The following is a 26,026-nucleotide window of genomic DNA, read 5'->3' as shown; positions in this document are numbered from 1 at the left end:
TGGGCAGGAAAAGAGGGTCCCCATAGGAACATGTGCTGTCTCATCCTGTTTATGGTGACTTCTTGTGCATCTGGAAGAGGCACGAAGGGGCTCTTGAGGGTGAGAGAATTGTTTGTCTATCACTCTCTCATACACACGCACGCACGCATGCACGCACATAGATATATAGGTGTTCTCAAAATTCATCCAAGGGCTGTGCTTATAGCTCGGCTCTCCGAAGGCTTGCCTAGTGTGCACGCAACCCCGACTTCCATGCCCTGCACCCCACAGAACAGGTGTGTGGACGCACGCCTGTGATCCCAGCACTCGGGAAGTAGAAGCAGGAGGATCAGAAGTTCAGGGGCCCGGGCTACACGAGACCTCCTTTATTAAAAGGAAAAAAGAAAAGAGAACCTTAAAACTCATCTAGGGTTGGGGATTTAGCTCAGTGAGGGTTGGAGATTTAGCTCAATGGTAGACCGCTTGCCTAGCAAGCGCAAGGCCCTGGGTTCAGTCCCCAGCTCCGAAAAAAAGAAAAAAGAAAAAGGAAAAAAGAACTCATCTAAACTGTGAAGCCCATATCTGTTACCCCAGAACACAGGAGACAAGAGGGATAGCTCAGTGGTTATGACTGCTGACTGCTCTTGGAGTGTGTGGTTCCCAGCAGCTGCCTGTCACTTCAGCTCCAGAGGGATCTTTGTGGAGTGCACATTCAAGCGTGCACGCATTTGTTCGTGCGTGTGTGTAGGGACGGGGAATGTGGCTCTGTAATAGAGCCATGGCCTACCCCAGCTCCATCCGTAGCACTGCAGAAACAAATAACCAAACAAAAACACCAAGGAAGACCCCAGTCAAGTTTACAACCCTCAGCCACTGCAAGGTGCATCGCACTTTGTACAAATTGTATCTTAAGCAAACGGGATAAGCAGAGCCTTTCCCTCAGTCCCGGAACTCACAGTCAGCAGGTCTGGGGCAGGTTCTCCAACCTCCAACACACACCACAGACAGCCCTATGCTCACCACCACCCACCCTGTGCAGGCAACACCCGGCTCTAGGCCAAGTCACAGAGCAGAGGGTCTGAGGCTATCGTCTGATAGACTCGCTGAGTCTATTTTTAAGCCTAAGTCTAATTAGGTCAGTGTCGACCCCAGGGCTGTCTCCTGGTCTTCAGAGAGCCCTGCTCTAAGCCTCAGACAAAGCACCCTCAGTTACTCGGCGGCTCTGGCTGTGTGCCCCACATCACAGGGCCTGCGCGCCAGGCGGGCAGAGGGTGGGACCGCCGCACAGCCAAGATATTCTCCAGGCACAAGATATCAGGCAGGACTAGACAGGCCCTCTCTGGGCCCTGTCTGCCTGGCTGCAGGTCAAATGATAATGACAGGAATGGCAGAGTCTGGGTGTGGAGGAGCCAGGGTTACAAATGTGGTGATGGTTATTTGGTGCGAAAGATTCAACTCAAGAGAGCTGCCTAAAGGGGGGCTCTTAGGAACTCTCAGCCCCGCACCCCATCGCCTATCTCCATAAGTAGCTGGGCACCTTTTGTGCAGCTGCTTAACCTCTCTGAGCGTGGGCTCCTCCTGTATGAAAAAGGTCACAATACCCATTGCACGTGCGGGCGCACATGTGTTCACACACACACAATAAATAAAAAGTCTCCATTTGTAGAAGCTCTTACATGAGCTCCTTTTGTTGAGCGCCCCTCGGCTGTGTAATGTGCTGTGTGAATTCGCTGTGCAATGCAGTGTGGGACAGAACAGTGTGGGACAAGAACAGCACACCCTACCTACCCCTCCTGTGCTCCTCACAGGCTCCGAGCCCTGGCCACACCTCCATTAAGTCATCTGTGAAATAGAGATTCTTTTTTTTTTTTTTTTGTTCTTTTTTTTTTCAGAGCTGGGGACCGAACCCAGGGCCTTGCGCTTCCTAGGTAAGCGCTCTACCACTGAGCTAAATCCCCAGCCCCTTGAAATAGAGATTCTTAAACCCAGTTCTTGTCTGAGTTCAGTCACGAAGACACTGAGGGCGATTCTGGGGAGATCACTGGCCACCACCCAGCACAGTAGCAACAGCCGTGCCTGGCCTTCATGGTGATGCCATCTGCCTCGTGCTTTCCAAGTGGCTACTGCACTCCGCGCTCGCCTCACACCTCCCTGGGAGGGTGGAAGCAGTAAGGGCCAGGATGAACTCGCTTCCCGCCAAGCCAGACATCCTGAGTTCAAAACCAGAGACCTACATGGTAGAATGAGAAAACGGATTCCTGCAGGTTGTCCTTGGACCTACACACACACACACACACACACACACACACACACACACACACACACACAGACACTCACACTCACACATGCATGTGTGCTCACACACACACTGACACACTCTGACACACACACACTCACTGACACACACACTCATACATGCACATGTGCTCTCACACACTGACACACTCTGACACACACACTCACACATGCATGTGTGCTCACACACACTGACACACTCTGACACACACTCACTGACACACACACTCATACATGCACATGTGCTCTCACACACTGACACACTCTGACACACACATACTCACATGCACACGTGCTCACACACTGACACACTCTGACACACACACTCACTGACACACACACTTATACATGCACACATGCTCACACACACTCACACATGCACGTGTGCTCACACACGCACACACACTGACACACTCTGACACATACTCACTGACACACACACACTCACACATGCACATGTGCTCTCACACACACACAGACACACTCTGACACACACACACACACTCACTGACACACATACTCCCTGACATACACATTCACACATGCACGCGTGGTCACACACACACACTGCACACTCACCTCTGTGCACACAGGCATCACCTGCTCACGATTAAGTGCAAGTCGATTAGAAAATCTTAAAGAATTACATAGCATGAGGGCTAGAGGTGAGCCTCAGTGGAAGAGAGTCCTGGTCAAGGATGCACAGGGCCCTAAGTTTCATCTCCAGCATTGAAGATAATAATAATAATAATAATAACAACAACAACAACAGCAACAACAGATGTTTGGCTTGACAGTTAAGGGGGTAACATTTAAAGTCTTATTTTTATGTGTCTGTCCCTCTCATTGTGTGTGAGTGTATGTGTGTGTGTGAGTGAGTGTGTGTGTTTGTGTTTGTGTGTGTGTGCGCGCGCGCGCGCGCGAGGACTCTTGGGGCTGGAGTTACTATAGTCGTGAGCTGCCCAGCGTGGGTGTTGGGAGACGAACCTGCAATCTCTGAAGGAGCAGTGAGTGTGCTTAGTTGCTGAGTCGTCTCTCTAGACCCAGGGGTGACATCCGAGTGACAGGTCCGTGGGAGCCAGCATGATGTGCTGCAAGCATAGAGTACTTCCTCACGCTCCCAAGGCGCATACTTCTGGAAAGGCAGGCTGCTTCCCGTAGCCCAGGATGGCCCGTTTCCCACCCACCAGCTCCCCTCCATACCATACCCCCACGTCCACTCAAATTATCTTTTTATTTTTCTTTTATGTATATAAGCACACCATCTTCAGACACACAGAAGAGGGCATCAGATCCCATTACAGATGACTGTGAGCCACCATGTGATTGCTGGGATTTGAACTCAGGACCTCTGGAAGAGCAGTCAGTGCTCTAACCACTGAGCCATCTCTCCAGCGCCCATCAAATTATCTATCTATCTATCTATCTATCTATCTATCTATCTATCTATCTATCCACGCACCCATTCATTCATTTTTTTTTTTTTGGTTCTTTTTTTTTCGGAGCTGGGGACCGAACCCAGGGCCTTGTGCTTCCTAGGCAAGCGCTCTACCACTGAGCTAAATCCCCAACCCCCCATTCATTCATTTTTAGAGACAGTCTCATGTAGCTTAGGCTGGCCCCAAACTGGCTGAGTTCAAGGACAACCTCCTGATCTTTCTACTTTCCACTTCCTGCTTAGATTACAGGCAGGCACTGCCAGGCTGAGTTGACGTGGTTCTGGGGACTGAACCCAGGGCTCCATATGCTAGGTAAACGTGCTACCAATTGAGCTGCACCCACAGCCTGAGCTCATCCGCTTTCTCTTCTCCTATGTGAGTCTCTGCCACTGGCTGAATTGGTAGCCTTGGCAATGCTGTTTGATGGACAAGCCTACTTCCTCCATCTCCAGCTGACAGCCTCCAGGCCTCACATCTGGGTGATCTACAGCAGTGCCTCCAGGGTGACTGTGTGATAGGACAGGGACTGGAGTACATGCCTGCATCCAGCCCTGAGTGGTGTCCTTCCTTAGTCACCACCACGGTGACCCTAATTAACAGTCACTCGTGCAAGCAGAAAGGACATTGTGGGGACAGTGGTTTCAGCTGCCAGAGAGCCCAGCTCTGAGCAGCTGGGCTGTGTTCGTTTGGATTCGCTCTCTTGTCCTTATTTGGGTCACCTAGTAGAAGCAGCTTCAGGTCTCTGGGGCATTCCTGGGTCCAGGTCCTCTCTGACTCACCCTTACCCTGTCTCAGCTGTCATTGTGTCCACAGAGCACCCCTAAAAGAGTGGCAGTCTCTCCTCTTGGGATGGCGTGCTGGTCCCCAGCAGCTCCAGACCCCTTTCTGTCTTCCCGAGAACCCAAAAAACTTCCAGAACAGAGAATCAGGTGGGTCTTTCGGGTTCTGACAGGGCAGAGACCACACCCTCGGGACTGATTGACAAGGCTGGCCACACCCAGTCTTAGAACCTGAAGTAGACAGGGATACCAGATGCTCATGGGATCATCTGAGTACTCAGGGGATAACCCTGGTCAACCTGCTCTCCCAGTCTGGTGCGGCTGTTCTCCAGCCTTCAGGGACATAGTCGAAGTGTCCCTAAGTGGCCTATTTTATAACCAACTGTCGTTAGTTAGAATATCTGTTTTCCTGTCTGCTATTTTTCCTCTTTGACGTTTCCTAAAGATGCCCCAGACCTGTGTGATGCTGGGCTCTGGGCTGTTTCTCTGAGATGCTCATCGCTGGGTCCCCAGCACCTGGATCCCTGAGCTGGTGTCTGCCGAGTGGGTGACAGAGGGAGCCAGCAGGCAGATGGCAGCCCCTTTGCTTCATGACCCCCAGGACTTACCTCACCAGGCAGCACCACCCCTGCCCAGTGTATGAGGGCAGTCAGGGAACTGCAGCTGGAGTTTGTATCACTGTGGCTACCTGAGGGCATTCAGCCTGGAAGGGTCTTTTCCCCCTCTGGATCCTGGGAGCAGTTCCAGGATTTCCATTTTGTCAGAAGGTTGGGGGCTCTGTTCCTGTGGATGAGGTTTAGGATCTAAACACCGTGAAGAGTAGGAGATCTTCGTGTTCCTAACCCAAAGGAATGGGGACAGAGGACCAAAGACTGCACAAAAGCCCAGAGAGGGCAAGAGCCCTGAGCCTGTGGTTAATCTCAACCCCTCGCCCTCTGCTGATGTAGCTCGGTTGAGGGCAGAGTCCTGAGACACGAGACAGGCTTCAGGCAGCCTCGTGAGTGGGCATGAGCCCCAAGTTGAGAGATCATGAGCCTGGTGGTAAAGAGGCCCTAGTCAGCCCTCAGTTTGGACCCTTGGGCTCGGGATAGCCGATCTAAGGCTCTGGCATTTGATCTCATCATTGCGTGTTCTGTATCAAGCCTTTATCCCTCTCTGCCTCCGTCATTGGCAAACGCCTGCTTCTGACATTGGCCAGTGCAGTTCATTTTTCATGGAAGCTGTGGATAGAAGGTTTGCAGGGGAAAGAAGACAAACCTGCAGGGCATGGGCGGGGGTCACGTGAGGGGTGGGGCGGCGGGTGGAGAGTGGATTCTGGACTCTGACTCTCTGGTTTTCAGCCAAGCTCTGTTACTTATTAACAGACTTCTTTGGGCAGAGTGAGATAGCTCTTGGGGGGGGGTCTCAGAGTCCACTCCCCACCCCAGTGGTGTAGGGGTAATGACCACAGTGTCTTCATTTAATCCTGAGGATGAGGGTGATCGCCCAAGGCTGGTGATAGCATCAGGGCATGCTAACCATTCCGAAGACGTTGAAGATGCTCCCTGTAGGAACAAAAGCCCCCTCCCCAGTAAAATGTATGACTCTTTATTTGTAATCCAAAGCTCACCATGTGTGGCACGCCAGGAGCCCCAAGAACAATAGAAATCAGCCTCATGATACTTCGCTGGAAGACAGTCAGTCATGGAGTACCTATGGCCATTTGGGCTGTCTGAATAACACCCCTTTCTCTCCCCAGATGGCTACACCATCTTCCCAGAGCCTTATCTCTATAAACCTTCAGGCTGGTGACACAGCCATTCATGTTCAAAGTTCACTCTTGAGACCCGTGCAGTTGAGTTATCTGTTTTAAAAAGTCTTAAAAAGGGGAGAATGAAGCTTTCAGGCCATGGCTAGCCATGCCTGCCTGGTGACAGGGCCCTTGTGCATGTGACTGCGTCATAGATCTGAAGAGAAAAGGTACCCTTGGCTCATCTAGTTGGCTTCAGCAAGAGGGAGGAGCCGGTCTGCAAGATAGAGCTAAAGCCGAGGGATTCTGGTGACATTGGGAAGCCGTGAAAGGCTAGACACTGGGTTTCCATGGAACGTCAGTCCTGCCTCGAGTGTATGGATTCTGGCTTTTGGGAAAAATCAGTTAGCTTTGCTTTAAGCCACTACGTTACTGGCTGTCTATCCTGGCAAGCCACAGGGCACATCAGACCTTCTCAGTGGCAGGGAGGTGGGGGAATTCTACGATTGTCCTGTTTTCACTGTGAGGACAGCCATGACTGTCCCTGGTGCAGAACATCTCTCCTGGAGACCCCGCTGGGTGTCACCACAGTACCCTCCTTCTTCTGGCCCCCAGCTGGAGGTTAGCCCTGTGTTAAGCCTCATCTCTGTTCTCAAGACCTTCTCGAAGGTGTGCCTTGTAGGAGAGACGCAGGACACTCCTGATGCACTTCTCCTCCTAAGAGAAGCTGCCTATTCATTCTGGAGGGAACCTCGGAGCCTTGAAATGCAGTGACCAAGGAAGGATGAGCAGGACTCTGCACCCTTGAGTTTAGCAGGGATTGAGTAGCAGGGATACAATTCTCCGAGCACCGCCATGCATGCTTCTGCCTACCCTGCGCACAGGGACCTTGTGTCAGCTCAGGCTGGCTATGATGGGAAGGTTTACGCCCATAGCCATTGGCCAAGGCCACCGTGGTAGTCATGGTGAGATTTGGAAGGGAGGTCAGAGGACACACTTTCTGTATATGACCATCCATAGTATACACTGGAGACTGGTACCAGATAAAACCAAGGATGCTCTCACCCCTCCTGTTTTGTTTGCACTGAGCCTGAAATGTCTTCCTGGGTACATTATGTGCCTTCGGGGTGGCTTGTAATGACTGACCCACTGTAAAGGCTGTGTAAATAGTGACTGAACCTTGCTCAAGGAATGAGAACAAGGAAAATCCCAGTGCACAGTTGCAGTACCACCCCACCTCCAACTCTGTGCAGCCCTGGGGACTGAACTTGGAAGCTTGTGCGTACTAGGCAAGCACTCCACCACTGAGCTACATCCTCAGCCCTCTTCTTACCTTTTCATTTTGGGACAGGTTGCACTAAGTTGCTCAGGCTGACTTTGAACTCACTCTGTAGACGAGGGCTGTCTTTGAACTTGCCTGCCTCAGCTTCACCCAGTACCTCTGATTTGAGGCCTACGTCACCAGGCCCTGCTTGGACATTCCTCTCTCCAGTCCCTGCAACACTCTTTGTTTCTGGTTGATTCGATCCCCAGATTTGGAAGGGAGGCTCTAGAGGGCTGCCTGCCTCCTTGCTTCTGGAAGACTTTATTTTATTAGTGTGTGTGTGTGTGTGTGTGTGTGTGTGTGTGTGTGTATGTGTGTATGTGTGTGTGTCTGTCTGTCTGTCTGTCTGTCTGTGTCTCTGTCTCTGTATGTGTGTTTGTCTGTCTGTCTCTGTCTCTGTGTGTGTGTGTGTGTGTGTATCTGTCTTGTCTTTGTCTCTATGTGTATGCGTGTATATGTGTGTGTAGGCGATGTCTGTGCCTGTATGTCTGTGTGTCTCTATGTGTGTGGACATGTATGTGTGTGTCTGTGGGTGTGTGTTTGTGTGTCTGTCTGTCTGTCTCTATGTGTGTGGACATGTATGTGTGTGTCCGTGGTTGTCTGTGTCTGTATGTCTGTGTGTCTCTGTCTCTATGTGTGTGTCTGTCTATCTCTCTGTTTCTCTGTGTGTGCATGTATCTGTCTGTCTCTTCTCTATGTGTGTGCACGTATATGTGAGGGGGGTTGTCTGTGTCTGTATGTCTGTGTGCGTGTGTGTATATGTGTGTGTGTGTGTGTCTGTCTGTCTGTCTGTCTGTCTGGATATGTGTGCAACACTCTCAGAGGCCAGAAGTGGGCATTGTCTCCTGGAGGTGGAGACATACAGGTGTTTGTGAGTTTCCTAATGTGGGTGCTGGAAACCCAACGAGGTCTTCTGGTAGAGTGGTGCACATCTTAACTGCTGAGCCATCTCTCCAGCCCTGGGAAGCATCGTTATTCTCAATTTAAAGATGAGGAAGCCAAAGCTTTAAGAGACACAGAGAGCACCTACCTGGTGATAAGCCATAAAACAAGTATTGTCCTGTGTTGGTGGCAGTAACTGCCTTGGTCCTCTGTACCCGATGTTCACTTCCCTGAGGCCACCACTGCAGGGCTGTAAACCACATGCCTTCTCCTCCGGCTTCTGTCCCCAGTCACCTCCAGTCTCAGTTACCACATGATCGATCCCTTCGGCCTACCTCACTCTGCTTTGCTGGCCTCCCCAGCCCTTCCACAGCCCACGGACAGTCATTGCACCATCCATTGGGCACCTCAGCACTTCCGTAGGTGAGCAAATGCCTCGGGCTCATTAGCTAACATTTAATATTTTATCTTAGTCTGAGGAATTTAAGTCCAGGAATGCACGGCCCGGTCTGTCCTCTGCTGTTCTCTGGCTAGAGTCCTGGAGACCAAGGTTGTCTGCTCATCTGACAGTGCAGCTTGGGTAGAGACCCACTTCCTGGTTCACTGGGGTGTTAGAATTGACCCCACCCCTACCCTCAGTCGTGGGTGTGGGATGAAGCCTGTGGTCTTTGGGTTTCTTCCTCCCATCCCTTGCTAAGCGAATTTCTTCCCCAAATGGCCCACCTGTTTCATCCAAGCAGAGGCATGGAGCAGCAGACTGTGCCTTTGGTCGTACCACCACCCACACAGCCTCCTTTATCTTATCCCCTCGGCCATATCTTAACTGACCAGAAGCAAGCTGTGTGGCCTGCCTACACTCAAGAGCCAAACCAAGAGCACCAGGGACTGGAGAGATGGCTCAGTGCTTAAGAGCATTTGTTCCTCTTGCAGAAGGCCAGGGTTTCATTCCACGCCATCTTGGTTTACAGCTGCCTGTAACTCCGATTCTAAAACACCCAACGCCCTCTTCTTGCCTCCTCGGGCCCCAGGCACACGGGTGGTGCCTAGACATGTCTGCCGGAAAAAACACCCTTACAACATGAAACACGATAAAATCAAAAGTGAACTCAACGGGAGCACCAGGTGGCAGGGATATGGGGCCACCGTTAGAGTCTGTTTGGAGAAAGACCCTACAAAAGGTGACGATTCCCCATGGCTCTTAGGATGATCAAATAAAGTCAAGTGGGTAAATCTCTTAATGTCTTTGACATAGAGAAATCCTCATAATTGACACCAATACTCTATTATCGTATATGTAACATATAATATCACATGTATCAGGAAATAAATTGAGCAACTCATAAGGCAAAAAGGATCCAACAAGACCTTTATAAAAACCGCTTGCCTTTTCATGTAAATAGAGCCCACGGGTCAGGTGTCTGAGGTTGAAATGACAGCGCTGTGGTCATCAGGAACCCCGCCTCTTCTTATCGTTTTTGCTCAGTCATTCATTACCCCCACCATGCCTGAGCCCCAGCCATTCCACCCATCCTACAACCAGGAGGAAAGAGGAAAGATAGCCTTCTCATCGGGTGGGTGCCCCTAGCCCTCTGCTGCTTGGACCTCATTGGCCAGAACTCAGTCATATGAAGCAGCCGGCCTAGGAGACTGAGTAATGCTATCTGGGTTCTGGGAAGCCCTGGGAGCTGAGTGTCAGTTTCCTTACCATGGAGGAAGGGAAAAGACTTCAGGAACGGCTTCCTTTCCAAGTGAGAATCCCAGGCAGTGAGCAACACCGCCATCTCTTTTCCAGCCCCCTCCAACTCAGGTAGGAAAAGGGATAAAATTAGCCAACTTCCCTGCTTGCAAGTGGGCTGGGCTGCACTGGCCTCTCGGTCCTGCTGGGTCCATCTGGCTGAGGAGGGGCAGGCAGGCGGCCCCGCCTCTGTACCCCTCTGATATTGTTTTCCAGCGCAGGAGTTCAAATGGACACCTGAGGAGATAAGGCAGCCTCGGTGTGGCCACAGGAGCCTGGAGCATGGGTCTTCCACAGGCTAGGAGAGGCTCCTGGTACTGTCTCCCCTGTAGGTCCACGTCTTGGTGTTTATTGTGCAAAAACAGTCGCTCATTTGGAGACAGAGCTGAGCTTTCATTCTCTGTGACAGTGGGCAGGCGTAGCAGGTACCCTCCAGGGCTTCGAGGGAAGGGTAGGAGGTGAGAAATTGGTCTTGGAAATCGTCGGCTGGTCGGAGAGAGGGGCTTGAGTCAAAAGAAGCAGGCCCCTGCAGGGCTGGATTCTAGCTGACTGGATGGGTGTGTTGAAGTCTTCCGGGACCTCAGAGTGGAACTGTTTGGTGACAGGACCTTTAAAATGGTGACTGAGCTGACATAGAAGCATATGGCTGTCCCTCTCCCTTCAATGCACCTGGCGTCCTAATACAAAGAGGAGAGGCCAAGCCAGGCACGGTGGCACATGACCATCCTCCCAGTACTTGGAAAGTGGAGGCAGAAGGACCAGGTGTTCAAAGTCATCTTCAGCTACATGGTGAGTTTGAGGCTAACCTGGGCTCCTTCAGACCCTGTCACAAACAAAACGAACCAGGAGCAGGGGACACAGACCCACATAGAGGGGTGACCAAGGAAAGTGGCCTGAGAGAATCCAACCCAGTCAGCACCCTGGCTTTGGGGAAGTCCCCGTGTGTGTTCCTGACCACGGTGACCAAGCAGACTAGTCTGGGCCAGGACTCTTCCAGCTCCTTCAGGCTCTCACCTCAGTCTGCTTCCAGGTTTATAATTAAACAACCCAACACTGGTTACTTAAACCACAGCCAGAAAGGACCAGAGCTGTGGGGACACCGTGACTCACACCTGGAAACAATTCAAGGAGAAAGGAATTTTACCTCCTGACCTGGCAAGGGCTTCTGGGAAGGAGCTGTGATGGGTGTCGGGAGGCCTTCAACAGATGGGTATAGGCTTCCAATCTTCTGCGCCGTTCACTGTGTGGCTCTGAGCAGGTGTCTGAGCGTCTCCGAACTTCAAGCTTTTCTCTGAAATTATTCTTGAAAATTCATCATGGAGGTTTGGAACATTTGAACAGGATTGTGACTGTGATGATATTAGAGAAATGGCAAGTTGCTGACAAAGGTTCGTGCATAATAAGTAAAAAAAAAATAACGGCACAAATCATACGAAATAATGATACTCAAACAGTAATGAATAGGTCGTAAGTAATAAGCACCCACATGGTTCCTGATGCTACTTAAGCCTGTCAGACACCTGAGTGGGCCCCCGTCAGAAGAAACCGGCTCACCAACTGACTGTGTGAGCACCAGGCCGGAAGAGCCTCAGCTGAGGGAACTCGAACTCGCTGTGGTCCACTGCTCCAGGGAGAGAGGCAGGGGAGGCTTGGGAGGCAGAGAGATTCGGGAGGCTCTTACTGGTTCCACCCTGCACAAGAATGTTTTTTGAAGGTTTTCAAACTATGGAACATACATACATACATACATACATACATACATACATACATGACAAAGTCCAGATATTGAAAGACAAATGTCTCCCAAGTGTGTCCTCGTGGATGGAAATAGCCAAGGACCACAGAGGGCTGTCCCTCATGGAAAACCTCAGCCAGCCCTCCTCCCATGTGCCCCCGTGAGGGTCATACTCCCTCCTGGGCTGGGCTCTTTGTCTTGTTTAGTCTCAGGTAGCTCAGGCTAGCCTTGAACTTACTACTCAGTTGAGAAATGACCTTGAATTCCTGGTCCTTCTGCCTCCATCTGCCTAGTACCTAATTACAGACATGAATCACCGTGCCTGGTTTATACGAAACTGGGATTTGAACCCAGGGCTTCATGCATGCTAGGCAAGCACTGTACTAGCCGAGCCCCATCCCCAGACTTGCACCTGGGACTCTGGAAATGTAGTTCTGAGAAACCAGAATGGCTGCGGATGAGGTGCCAGAGAGCTTTTCTCCCTTGAGTTTTGCCCCATGTGGGAGTGAGAACACACGTTTGCCTGGTTAAAGTGCAAGCCCAGAGCAAGGGCAGCCTGCTGGGCCTGATGCACAGGCTCCAGGAGGAGTGGTTGCAAGAGGTACCTGGAAAAAGGCATTGTGTGGTTCCCGGTGACACCGACTACTGTGGAATGGAAGGCCTTGTGGTGACAGGTCTAGGAACACTGCCCATAGCCACATCCTCTGGCTGCCGGAAGAAATTCCCCAAAGGTGCTGGCTGACCACACCGTCTCAGGGTTCCCAGAGTTCAGACATCGAAGTCCGTGTCTGTTGGTGTTAACCAGTAGGGTGGGTCCTTTTCTCCGGCTCAGAGTAAAACCAGTTTCTTCCATTTTTCTTGCTTCTAGAAGCTTCCTGCACCCCCTCAGTTGTGCCTGTCCCACACACCACCACCCTCTTAGCTGCCACTTCCTCCTTTAACCTCCTCACCCCTGTCGTGTAGAAACACGTGTGATTCGGTTGAAGTCACCTGGCCTAACCAGAGAAATCTGCCCAGCTCAGATCCTCAGATCATCACAGCCAAAAAGTGCTCTAGCCACATAAAGATTCCAGTCCGACGTTGCAGGGATTTCTCGGGATGTGCCTCAGTTGATCGAATGCTTGCCTAGCGTGCGTGAAGCTCTAGGTTCAAAACCAAGCACTACATAGACTGGACACGGTGCTGCATGCCCGAAACCCTAGCACTCCATAGAGAGAGAAAAAGGAAGACCAGGAGTTCAAAGTCATCCTTGGCTACATAGTAAGTTGGAGGCCAGTTTGGGCTGGGTAATAGTTTTTGTCTTAAAAGTAATAGAAAGGAGGAAGAGGAAGAAAGGAAAGAGAAGGAGGAGGAAGAGGAAGAAGAGGAGGAGGGGGAGGAGAAGGAGGAGGAAGAGGAGGAAGGGGAGGAGAAAGAGGAGGAAGAGGGGGAGGGGGAGGAAGAAGAGGAGGTGGAGTGGAGATCTTATTGCCATCTTGGAGGGTCATTGTGTGGGCTACTGTGTGTCACCTCCCAGGACAGATGCTCTCAGCAGGAGTCCCTCAGGTCAGCGGGATGGACAGTTAGTTAAATAGGGCATGTGGCCTCCCTCCCAGTCCCCATCCTTCACCTTCTCAGACCTGGCCCATGCCTCAGAAGCTGTCACTGCTCTTTGGGACATGTCAGCCTCATCTTCAGATATCCAGGAGATGTCTGAGCCCTTGGAGGCATGGAGGCCAGTGGACAAGGTCGTAGCTCTTCGGTAGGGAGGCCCCAGACAAGCTTCTCTGCCTCCGTGTACCGAGTGCCCCTGCTCCATGAATGAGCAGCATTGGGATGGCACTTACTTTAGGCTCAGAATTGCGGAGCAGGCTCAGCTGTACAGAGCGTGAGGTGCTTAGCACAGTCAGGGCAGGAACTCAGAGCCAGCCTGGCCATGACATTCACCCGCCTTTGCCAGGGCAGCAGGACAGTTGTGGCTCATCTTAGAGAGGCCAATGGGAGTGGACAGTGCAGAGGTCTGGCAGCTGCTCTGTGTCCACGGGCTCTGTCCCCTAGAGAAAGACAGGCCATCAGTGTAATGCTGTCCAGCGAACACAGCATGCTCCCAGCACTTATGGGCTGGGTCCCTGGTGCCAGGCTGGTCCACAGGGCTATACATCAGCCACTTGCTAAGAGAAAAGCTTGAGACAGACTCCCCTGGGAGACCTGGGTTTCTGAACCTGCCTCCCGTGGCCTGTGTCCTGGGGACTGTAGGGCAGACTTGATGTGTTTAACTTATCAGACACTTAAGTGAATTAGTGAGGGACCTGGCGATGTTGGCTTATGAAGTTTGTCAGCGCCTTGCGCCAGGAGCCTGGGGGAGGAGCTGCCTCTCTTCCCAGCAAGGCTGGTGCATTCTGGGAGATGCCCGCTTTTCTGTTCCATGGAATCACACAGGTTGTGTCTCCCCTGGACTGCCTCATATCCTGGCTTAGACTCCGTCACAGGAACTCCAGCATCTCAAGGCACTAGAGGGGCTGCTCCGTGGGGTGAAAATCACAAGGTTTTGAATGAAATATAATCACCCTCAGCCCTGTACTGGCTGTGTGACTTTGGGAAAGTGGCTTTGCCTCTCTGAACCCGGGCATCTTTCTTTATAAAACCGAACTAGAAGCTATCAAACAGTTGCTATGGCTTAGGTATCTCTAAAGTGTGTTTCTTTGAAGGTTTTTGTGTTGGAAGCTGGTTACCCAATGTGGCAGCCTTGAGGCCACCGGGTCCCTAAAGATACCTAGGGTCTATAAGCAAGTCCTTGGGAAAGGACTCATAGTTCAGTTAGTTGTGAGGAACAGGGAGAGATCAGGGTTTCACGCTGTAGCCCAGGCTAGCCCTCGTGGCTCAGCTTCCCAAGTGCTTGGGTGCCGGGCAAGCATCTTGCTGTCACTCACAATGAGTTTCCCCCTGTTAGGGATTCTCCGGTCTTTCAGGTGGGCTGTGAACAAATGCCACACATGGATTATGAACAAATGCCACATGCCTGTCCGTCCCCTAAACCTAATCACACAGAATGGGCCCAGGAGTTACTGAAAGCAAACTCTTCCAAGTCAGAACACCATCCACTCACCTGTCACTCTCCGTGCTTTTGCGATGACACACTGCAGAACCTGTCTGCCTAGCCCAAGGGAGTGACCGTGGGGACTCAGCCTTATGAGAACCATTGGCTTGGGGCACAGGGTCAGTCAGATTTGGCTGGGAATCTTGACCCAACAGTTTACTAGTTGTGTGACCCAGGACAGAGACTCTAGGGTGTCGGGACTCATAGCACCTCCAGGTGGCCAGAATTACTGGGTGAGTGCCCATGGGTGCCTGACTCTCACAGAGCTGGCAATGCCATGGGTGTTCCTAAGACCGCCTGTCTCTTTCCCACATACTACTCCCAGGTTTTGTAGTGCCCGCCTAGCTGCCCTCTGGCACTGCAACCCTCCTACCCTCTCTCCCCTGTTTTCCCAGATGCCTAATCTCAGAGATTTCCTGGACTGTAGAAATAAGAATCCAATACCTTTGGCCCTCGGTCCTCAGGAATGGTGGTCCAAAATTCCCTGCCCGGCAGGACCCCAAGAGCAGCTGCAACTTAGAGGTTTCCTGTCACCCCCACCAGGTGACACTGGGCCTTGGTGACAAAAGCAACCGTGGGCTGAACTTGGCAGGTCCCGCAGGAACTCCTCAGTGGTGTCAAAGCTGCACAGCCTTGTCCCCAGAGCAAAATCCCTCTCCCAGTTGTGCAGCCGGGCAGGCCGTGGGTAATGCTGGGGCAGTGGCCAGCGGTCTCTGAGGCGCGGCAAGCCCTCACCTTGGTCTGACAAGCCATCTCTCAGTTCCTATGCTGCAGGGCAACCCAGCAGGGCTCAGAAGACCAGCCTGGGCTGTCTGCCCTGCAGCCGCTGAAGTCCGTTTTCAGGGTTTGCTGTTTTGAATTCACAGTGCTGGGAAATGAGATACAGCAGTGGCTCTCAACCTGTGCATCGTGACCCCCTTGGGTATTGCATATCAGATATCCTGCATATCTGATATTTACATTACGATTCATAACAGTAGCAAAATTACATCCATGGAGTAGCAACAAAATAATTTTACGGCTGGGGGGTCACCACAACATGAGAAACTGTGTTAAAGGGTCGCAGTGTTAGGGAGGTCGAGAACTGCTGGGATACAGGGAGGCAGGGGCCTTACCACTGAGCCAGTCCCCAGTCCTTACTGTCTGGTTTCATTTCACCGATGGTCTTGAACTTGCAGTCTATGGAAACTGGGCCCGGCTGAGAATGAGCAGCCAAGACTCCCTTGGGCCTCCGCCAGGCAGAGGGAGCACTCTGGTATTTGAGACTTCCTCCCCCAGCTCAGGGAGGCTGATCTCTCCTGGGAAGGGCCAGAGAGCTGGGCTGCTGCAACCTCAGACCTTCCAGGAAGTGTGATAGGATCCCAGTCACCTTCATTCTCATTGGCATCTGAAGATACAGGTACACCATGACTCCTGAGTTAGACCTTAGGAATCCTTTCCTGTCAGTGTCCACCTGGGCCTGGAGTTTCCCTCATTGATGGAGATAGGGGCTCAACATTTAAGCCTGCTAGGTATTCATTTGTCCAGTCCACAGGTATTTATTAAGGGCCTGTTGCATTCCTGCCACATTGTGCCAGGAGTCAGGCAGACAAAAGCCGCCTTTCTGGAAGTTGAGACTTGGATACGGGGACCAAGGAAAGCCAAAATGAGATCGTCACAGACTGAGATGGTGGTATCTAATCGTGGGGAGGAATGTCACGTGGAAACCTAGTAGAGGGTTGTGATTCAGGATCTCAGATCAGAGCCTGTCGTTTCCCTCTTGGGCATGACCTTTATGCCTCATGGTTTTGCATGGATGTGTTGCCATTTTCTTCTTTGGAGTTGTGGTTAGCATGGAGAAGACCATGAAAGGGTTGGGGACCAGTGTCACCTGTAGACGGCCTTCATTCCTCAGCCTGGGGTAGTTACACAGAGTTTTGACACACACACACATACACTCTCTCCCTCTTGTGTATGTGTGTGTGTTTGTGTGTGTGTATGTGTTTGTGTGTATGTTTGTGTGTGTATGTGTGTGTATGTGTGTATGTGTACATGTGTGTATGTGTGTGTTTGTGTATGTGTGTAGGTATGTGTATGTGTATGTGTGTGTATGTATATGTGTGTATGTGTATGTGTGTGTATGTGTATGTGTGTATGTGTATGTGTGTATGTGTATGTGTGTATGTGTATGTGTGTGTATGTTTGTGTGTTTGTGTGTGTATGTGTGTATGTGTGTATGTTTGTGTGTGTATGTGTGTAGGTATGTGTATGTGTATGTGTATGTGTGTGTATGTTTGTGTGTTTGTGTGTGTATGTGTGTATGTTTGTGTGTGTATGTGTGTATGTTTGTGTGTGTAGGTATGTATGTGTGTATGTATGTGTACATGTGTATGTTTGTGTGTGTAGGTATGTATATGTGTATGTATGTGTACATGTGTGTATGTTTGTGTGTGTATGTGTGTAGGTATGTATTTGTGTATGTACGTGTACATGTGTGTATGTGTGTTTGTGTGTGTATATGTTTGTATGTGTATGTGTGTAGGTATGTGCATGTGTATGTGTGTGTATGTGTGTATATGTTTGTGTGTTTGTGTGTGTATGTGCGTGTGTGTATGTATGTTTGTGTGTGTATGTGCGTGTATGTGTGTAGGTATGTATTTGTGTATGTATGTGTACATGTGTGTATGTGTGTGTTTGTGTGTGTGTTTGTGTGTGTATGTGTATGTATGTATGTGTGTATGTATGTTTATGTGTATGTGTGTCTATCTGTCTGTGTGGCATGTGCACATTTGTGCAGTTGGTCAAACCTATGTCTATGGTGTGATGGCAGAGGAGGATGTCATATGTCCTGATCTATTGCTCTCCACCTTATACCTTTGAGACAGGGTCTCTCTTGCAGAACCTGGAGCTAGGCTTGCGGTCAACAAGCCCCAGCAATCCCACGGCCTCCACCTTCTACAGTCCTAGAGTTACAGGCACACACGGCTGTGCTTGGCTTTTTACTTCAGTCCTAGGGATTTGAACTCAGGTCCCAATGAGTGTCCAGCAAGCACTTTATCGAAGGAGCCATCTCCATAGCTCCCCTTGACTTTTCCCACTACCGATTTTTATCGAGGTCCACCTCAAGCTCCCAGCCTGCAAAACGGTGTCTCACTATGAGTCTCACAGAAGCAAAATGCCCACGGCTACCATAGAACCTTGTCTCTCGCTTTCATAGGTGGATCTGTACCTGAAGGTTTTAGCATGACAGCAGTGCAGGAGTCTGCCCAGAGCCTCCCCAGTATCCCCGAGTAGGTGACCCCTCTTCCCTCTGCTAACGGTGCACTTCAAAACCCAAGATACAGCATCATCCCTGTGTCGCCAGACTGTCTCAAACGTGAGTGGTGATGGGCAGGTCCAGCTCTGGACTCTAGAGAGCAGCTTGTCAGAGCCAGATACCCTATCTGTCCCCACTCCAGGTTGCTACTTGTTAAGGACATGCTGAAGGCTTTGTGGCCCAAATCGGCTAAGCATAAAATTAGCTTCTGTGTATATTCGGCAAGGGAAAGCAAACCGGGCTAAATATACCACAGGTCCACGAGCGGTCAACAAACAGCGGCCCAGTGGGAACCTGATTTTCCCAGGCCCAGGGGCTCATGGGTTGGAGAGCATGGGTTCTGAAGAATGCTGCCACTGGAGTCACTGCCCTCCTAGGTTGTTCTCAGATGGCTTCCACAGCAGGCATGAAAGGCCCTGGGTTCCAGCCCCAGCACCACACAAACCAGATGTGGTGTTGCAGACTGTGATCCCAGCACTTGGGAAGTGGAGACAGGAGAATCAAAAGTTCAAGGTCATCCGGGCTATATAATAAGTACAAGGTCAGCATGGGCTACATGAGACTTTGTCTCCAAAACAAAACAAGCAACCTGTATTATGACAAGGTGGTCCCCCTGGTCCTACTGTAGCTGTCTGTGCTCTGTATACCACAAACAGCTTCCACACGCCTGTACTCTTACAACACATAGCATGTGCTCATATGCCTTCTGCACATGTAAACATGGCATATGTGGTCACACACACCCCTGATCATGCATTCACATACATACATGTGTACCTGTACATACATAGCCATACATACATACATACACACATACACACATACTCATGTGTGCCTATGCACACAACTGTGAATTCTGCATGTGGTCCTTTCACAGCAATAAAACATTCCTTCTTGGAAGCTTCCAGAAGCCACAGCCTGAGCTAGGACACCCTCACACATAGACACACACACATACACACACACACACACACACACACACACGCACACATACACACACACACATACACGCACATACACACACATACACGCACACACATACACACACATACACATACATACACACACATACACACACATACACGCACATACATACACACACACGCACACACACACATACACATACATACACACACATACACACACACACACACACACACACACTCACACACTGCCCAGCTCCAGAGCTCACACGCTCTCTTTCATTTCGTGTCACTCCTTGTCTCTACTTCCCGAGTGTCCCCTTCCTTCCTTCACCCAGGCATCTGCCGCATCCCCCCGGCAACTCGCAGGTAGCCAGATGCACCAGAAACATTTACTGGGTGGAAGAAAAGGAAGGCAAGGACTTCAAGCTGAGAGAGGATGTTGTCCCAGATATTTTTAGAGTAATTTTTAACAAAGCGGCAAGTTTCAGATGAAGGCGAAAGTTTAACAAGAAAACATCTCCACGGCATCACGTTTCAAGCTCCCCAATCAGCTGTGCTCAGCTGTGCTTTCAGAAGGCTGGAAAGAATGCAGGATTGAAAAACAAGGCCTGTCCATCTAAGCGTCCACTGGGCGGCCCTGCTCGGGAATGGCTCCTGCCCACCCCCTGACTGAAAACTGGGCAGATTAGGACCGTGCCCTCTCCTCCTCCATGATCTCCAAATCTGTCCTAAACCACAGCTTCAATGCCTTGCCTCTAGACTCCCTCGGTCACCGAAGGTTCTGGAATCCCAGCTCCCATGGATCTTTGAGTGGCTTTACCGGAAGAGGGATTTGGTTGGCTCACTACTTCTTGTCTTGGAGGGGGAATCCCTTTTCTTAGAACGATGGTCACATGACCTTAGTCTGCACCTTGGTCTGCGCACCCCCTCCTGCACTTACAGGGTATTCCAGTATTGCTCCACTAGCTACTGGGGTGAGCCTGTCTTCCAGGGGTCCCTTGCCAGGGTAGTATACTGAGCTCAGCCGGCTAACTCGATAGGACTCATTGTTCCTGCTGCATCCCCGCTCCCCATCCCCCAGGTGACAGAGATGTGTCTGACCCTGGCCCAGCAATGGCATCTTTCCCTCTCCTGAGTCCCATGAGGGCCAAGAGCAGACCACACTTCATTGAACCTCACAGCACATTGCAGCTGCTCTGAGCACTGACCTCACTGGCCTCCTGCAGGGACAGATCTGGTTTTCCCTTCCAGCACAGGGGTGCAGGCTGGTGACTCAGCCCTGCCTGGTACCTCCTTCCCAGAGAACCTCCCCAAGACGGAGCTGATGATCTCTCCTTCCCTCTCCTCTTCAGATCTCTCATCCGCTCGGCCCACCCCAGCCATTTGAAGAGAGTCATCGCTTGAGAGTCTACAGATGATTTTTTTCACCGTGACACAGGAGAGTTTCTTTGCTCCGTGAAAGGAGTATCTGTTGGCACTACTGCTTCTCCATTCATTTTCTCTCTTTGAGCTGGGTCTTGCACCGTTCCGCTGCCATGATGGCCCAGTCCAAGGCCAACGGCTCGCACTACGCACTGACGGCCATCGGCCTGGGGATGTTGGTCCTCGGGGTTATCATGGCCATGTGGAACCTGGTTCCTGGTTTCAGCCCTGCGGATAAGCCAACGGCTCAGGGCAACAAGACAGAGGGAGGTGGTGGCATCCTCAAGAGCAAGACTTTTTCAGTGGCCTACGTGCTGGTCGGGGCCGGCGTGATGTTGCTGCTGCTATCCATCTGCCTGAGCATCCGGGACAAGAGGAAGCTGCGGCAGAGTGAGGAGCTGGCCAGAATTCAGCAGCAGGCAGGAGCCGTGCCCCCCTCCCAAGAGGAAGACAGGTAAGATCCAAGTGACTGCTCCCTCCACCCTAGGGTAGGGACACACTTGCGCACGGGATGGTGGAGAGAGCACTTTACTCCCCGAGTCTGTATTTCCACTCTCCTAAAGGAAGGTGCCTCATATTTTTACAAACAGCCTTGTGCTTACTAGATGCAGGCTTCTAGGTGGATAATATGGTGTAGCACAGAAACTGGTGGGGCCTAGGGTCCCAGCGCTCTGTTGTTTGTCTCTCTGTCCCAGGTGCTGTGTGTGTCTACTTTGATTTTAGAAGGTCAAGGCACAATTATTTTGCTTGGTCAGAAATATCACGAACATATTTAAATGATAGACGATAGATAGGGCCTATGTAATAAAAGTTTGGCGTCTCTTTTAGACACATTTCTGTTGCTGTGCTCAAAGCACTCTGACAAACGCAACTTAAGGGAGAAAGGATCTATTTAGCTCACAATTGCAGGTCTGTCATTTTGGGAGAGTCAAGAAGAGAGAGGGATGAGTTAATGTATGCAGACAGCCCTGCACTCAGTTCTGGGTCTCTCTCTCTCTCTTTTTTAAATATTTATTTATTATATATAAGTACACTGTAGCTGTCTTCAGATACACCAGAAGAGGTTATCTGATCTCATTACAGATGGTTATGAGCCACTATGTGGTTGCTGGGATTTGAACTCATGACCTCTGGAAGAGCAGTCAGTGCTCTTAACCACTGAGCCATCTCTTTGGCCCTGGGTCTCCTTTTCATCCAGTCATGAAATGCTGCCACCCAATTCAGGGTGTACCTTCCCACCTCCATTGACATAGTCAACACCACCACGCCCTGCACACACAGCCTCAGGCGTTCTCAGAGGCCTGTCTCCCAAGCCATGCTAAATCGGTGTTTCTCAACATGTGGATCGATATCCCTTGGGCAAATCTCCATTTTCAAAAATATTTATATTGTGATTCATAACAGCAGCAAAGTTGCAGTTATGAAGTAGCAATGGGAATATGGCTGGGGCGTCACCGTAACATGAAGAACAGTGCTGAAGGGTTGCAGCATTAGGAAGGTTGAGAACCACTGTTCTAGCCAGTGCAAGCTAAGGAGCATAGGCACTCAGCACAGCATCCATACTAGGTGTTCTTCTCGCTGCTCTGACCAAATACACAGAGTTGGCTTAAGGACAGAGGCTTTATTCCGTCTCTCAGTTTGAGGCTAGGGTCCATTGTGGACAGGAAGGTGCGGCCGCAGGAGCCTGGGGTGGCTGGTTACATCATGTGGGAACTCAGGAAGCAGAAAGAAATGAATGTTGATTTTCAGGTCCCTGTCTTCTTCTTCCGCTTCATCCAGACCCAGCCCATAAATGGTGTTGCTCACATTTAAGTCAGGGTGGATCTACCATACACAGTTAAACCTCCCTGGAAACTCCCCTGGTCTCCATATGCATGGCTTTGACCTTGATGGGGCCACAGGGAATGAACACGTGACAACCACAAGTAAATCTGGGACTGAGTGGGTCATGCACACTCTAATGGAGAGGCACCAGCCACAGCCAGGAAATTCACCACCTTAGGGGGGTCTCTGTGGAGGAAGTAGCCTTAAGCTGCAGCCATGGGGAGGAAACTGCAGTCAGTACTTTCTGCTCCTACTGGTCAACCGTAGACCAGGGAAAAGGCCTTGCCATTCCCGAGTCTGGGACATTGGCATTCTTGACACGGTCCTATTCATGTGAACAGTGCACATTGACACAGGGCTTCATCTACTCCCAGTGACCCTCACAGACATCCCAGAGACGTGTCTCCTAGGTGATGCCTAATCTCAAGATGACGATGAGGATGAACCCCTCCCTCCATCATAAAAGAGCCCCGTGAATCGACACAAAAGATGTGCATACTGGTCAGAAGATAGAGAGAGGTGACAAGCAATGGTTTCATAGCTGTTCCACCTCATTAATCCTGGCGTACAAATAAAAAGACACTTTGTGGGGTTGGGGATTTGGCTCAGTGGTAGAGCGCTTGCCTAGGAAGCGCAAGGTCCTGGGTTCGGTCCCCAGCCCCGAAAAAAAAGAAAAAGAAAAAAAAAGACACTTTGTCCTCCCAGGCCCCTCTCTCACCTACGTCAGCCAAGACAGGAAGGTTCTAGCATCAGAGAATTAGAAGGACAGTATTCCATGAACATTATGGGGACAGCAAAATGGTTCGATGGGTAAAAGAGCCTGCTGCCAAGCCTGACCACCTAAGTTTGACCTCAGGAACCCACATGAAGCTCACCTCCCACCTCCATGTGTGCACCATGACACAAGCACGTGGGTGGGCATGCACAAATAAAAGACAGGTAGATAGATTGGCGATTCCCCCAGACATGGCTGACCTGCGTTCCTTAATGCAGAGCAATCCCCACATCACTGAGAATGAGACATTATAGTGGTATAGCCTTTAGAAGGCTCCAGAATGTGAGACACTGTGGGTGGGCTCGAGAGGGACAGCGGCAGACAGACAGGGACCATGGTACTCAGCATGATTGCCTCTGGGTGGAAAGATTAGGGTTTTGTTTTTGTTTTAGGGAATGCAGGTGGAGGGATTTGCAAAGTTTGTATTTTCTTCCTTTACAAGATATCAAGGAGGGAGGGTGCTTTATGTCAGAAATATTAGTCTCACTTTCTTTCTCCCTCTCTCCCTCTCTCCCCCTCTCCTCCTCTCCCTCTCTCCCACCTCTCTCTCTGACACTGTGTAGCCATGATTAGCCTAGAACTCGATATGCAGAGTGGGATGGCCTCAAACTCAGAGAGATCTGCCCCCTTCTTCCTCCCCAATACTAGGATTAAACCATACCCTGTCTCATTTTCTGACCATGACAGTACACATGCCGACCAGGCATGTACCACAATGGTACAACGCTGGTCTTCCTTGGGGAAGGCCCTGGTCCCATCCCCACCACCAAAAAGAGAAAGAAAAAAAGAGACCATATTTGCTGTATTACTGTTAGTCCAAAGAAGCAGAGCCAGCTACCTGCTGCTGAATGACAGGGACACATTCTGAGACATCTGGGGGATGTGACTCAGTTGGTAGAGTGCTTACCTAACAAGCCATAGGTCCTGGGTTCTAACCCCAGCACCACATACATTGGTGGGGACACCTGAATTACCAGTACTCAGGACTCAGAGGCAAGAAGCTCAAAGTTCAAGGTCATCCTCTGTTACACAGGGAGCTCAAAGCTAATTGAGCAGAGATGGACGCTGGTACTCAGTTCAATTTCTCCTCTTTATTCAGTCCAGCTCCCCAGCCCATGGGATGGTGCCGCCCACATTTAGAATAGGTCTCATGGACAGGCAGGCCCAACGGGGCTTCTCTCTTAGGTGCTTCTAGATCCTGTCAAGTTGACAAATCGCATTAACCATCGCAACCTTGATTCATTTGTTTCCCCATCTGTAAAATGGGCATAATGGAAGCCCTTACCTATGGTGCCATTGGCAATGGAAAATAGGTTCTTCTATTTTTTTTTTTTGGTTCCTCTATGCTCAAACACTTACCAATTATTTCTAGAGCCTGCAGGTGGTTTGCAGAGTTCCTATGTAAGAACCTAGTATTCGAATGTAACCCCGAGTCCACCTTCTGCGAACTTTCAATGACGAGTGTGTGCTGACTGATGCTTTGTGTTTGTTGTCCTGCAGCCAGGAAGAGGAGGAGGAGGCCTCCTCACGGTACTACGTACCGAGCTACGAGGAAGTGATGAACACGGGCTACCCGGAAAGCAGGGACCAGGAGCAGAACCCAAGGCTGAGCATCTCTCTCCCCTCCTATGAATCGCTAACTGGGCTCGACGAGGCAACCCCCACTAGCACCAGGGCAGAGACAGAGACCAGCCCAGGGCATGCTCCTGACAGGCAAAACTCCAAGCTGGCCAAACGCCTGAAGCCACTCAAAGTTCGAAGGATTAAATCCGAAAAGCTTCACCTCAAAGACTTCAGGATCACCCTCCCAGACAAGAACGTTCCCCCTCCCTCTATCGAGCCTTTGACTCCTCCACCGCAGTATGACGAGGTCCAGGCAAAGGCCCCCGAGGCCCGGCCACCCGATTGAAAGACTCTCTGACTACGCTCCCTCCTGTCTCACCCTCCACACCAACAGACTTCGCCAAAGCCACTCCAGCCCCAGTCGAGGGGGTCAAGGCACACTTAGCCACTGTGATGGGGATTCTGGGTAGAGGGAGTTACTAAGAACGGTTCACAGAGCCTCGCAGAGTAGGGGCGCCAGAAGGATGCTGGGAGTTTGTGATGCTCTGAACCATGGCAAGGCATTGTGGCCTTGGCACCCTCTCCATCTTCCTCTCCCACTCGGGATCATTGCCCACACACTCCTCTCCTGGGCAGGGACAGGATCCCTAGTGACTCCCTTTAGACCAAGGTTGTCACTTCCACCACAGTTGCTGGGTTTCAAAGAGAAACCAAGTTTTGTGCTTGCCTTCTTCGCTGAGCCTTGAACCCGTGGAGAACATGGCTCCAGCCTTGGCCAAAAGGACCTAGGACTGTCTGATGGATAAAATGATGGCCGTGTGGGAGTGAATTGTGAGGGAGGTGCCTAGAGGCCCCTAGTGCTGCCGGTTCTTTGAGGGTCTAAGGCCTGATGACCTTCAGCACGGGACACAGAAGATGATTGTCTGAGTCGGTACACTGGTCTCCCATGGGTAATGGGAGGCAAGAGGGGAAGGCGCTGCCCCGTGCCTTCTCAAACACCATGCAACTGGGCATTTTATAATAAAGTGTTTTATATGTAGCACACCTGACTACTGAGTCATTTCAGCAGGGACTTCAATAATAACAGCTGGTCACCATGAACACCTAACTCGCAGGGAGCAGTGTTCTAAGCACCAGCTGTGTTAGCCCATGTCACCTGTACTGAAACACCCTGTGTTGCACCGCTAACAAGTAGCTCTGGGCTCAGATCCTCTGGCTTCAGAGTCTGAGTTCTTACTTTCTCTCTCT

The 26,026-nt window shown here is 50.8% G+C and overlaps 1 protein-coding gene across 6 annotated transcripts in view; it reads left to right on the top strand.

Annotated features, from left to right (window-relative positions):
- Window positions 1-25,820, top strand: part of Tmem51 (transmembrane protein 51) — a 50,054-nt gene extending 24,234 nt beyond the window's left edge. For 4 of the 6 annotated variants that reach the window (XM_006239314.5, XM_063288298.1, XM_006239313.5 and 1 more), the window contains exons 2-3: window positions 20,547-21,070; window positions 24,716-25,820. In XM_006239314.5, coding sequence (XP_006239376.1) covers window positions 20,730-21,070; window positions 24,716-25,124 — 750 coding nt within the window. In that variant the 5' untranslated portion in view covers window positions 20,547-20,729 and the 3' untranslated portion in view covers window positions 25,125-25,820. Of the gene's footprint in view, window positions 1-5,843; window positions 10,235-20,546; window positions 21,071-24,715 lie in introns of those variants that run through there. The other 2 variants (XM_063288299.1, NM_001109273.1) reach the window with 2 other exon arrangements.
- Window positions 25,821-26,026: the final 206 nt, after the last annotated feature.

The sequence above is a fragment of the Rattus norvegicus genome, chromosome 5 (genome assembly GCF_036323735.1).
Source record: "Rattus norvegicus strain BN/NHsdMcwi chromosome 5, GRCr8, whole genome shotgun sequence".
Taxonomy (NCBI): domain Eukaryota; kingdom Metazoa; phylum Chordata; class Mammalia; order Rodentia; family Muridae; genus Rattus; species Rattus norvegicus.
This window is presented reverse-complemented; position numbering and strand designations above follow the sequence as displayed.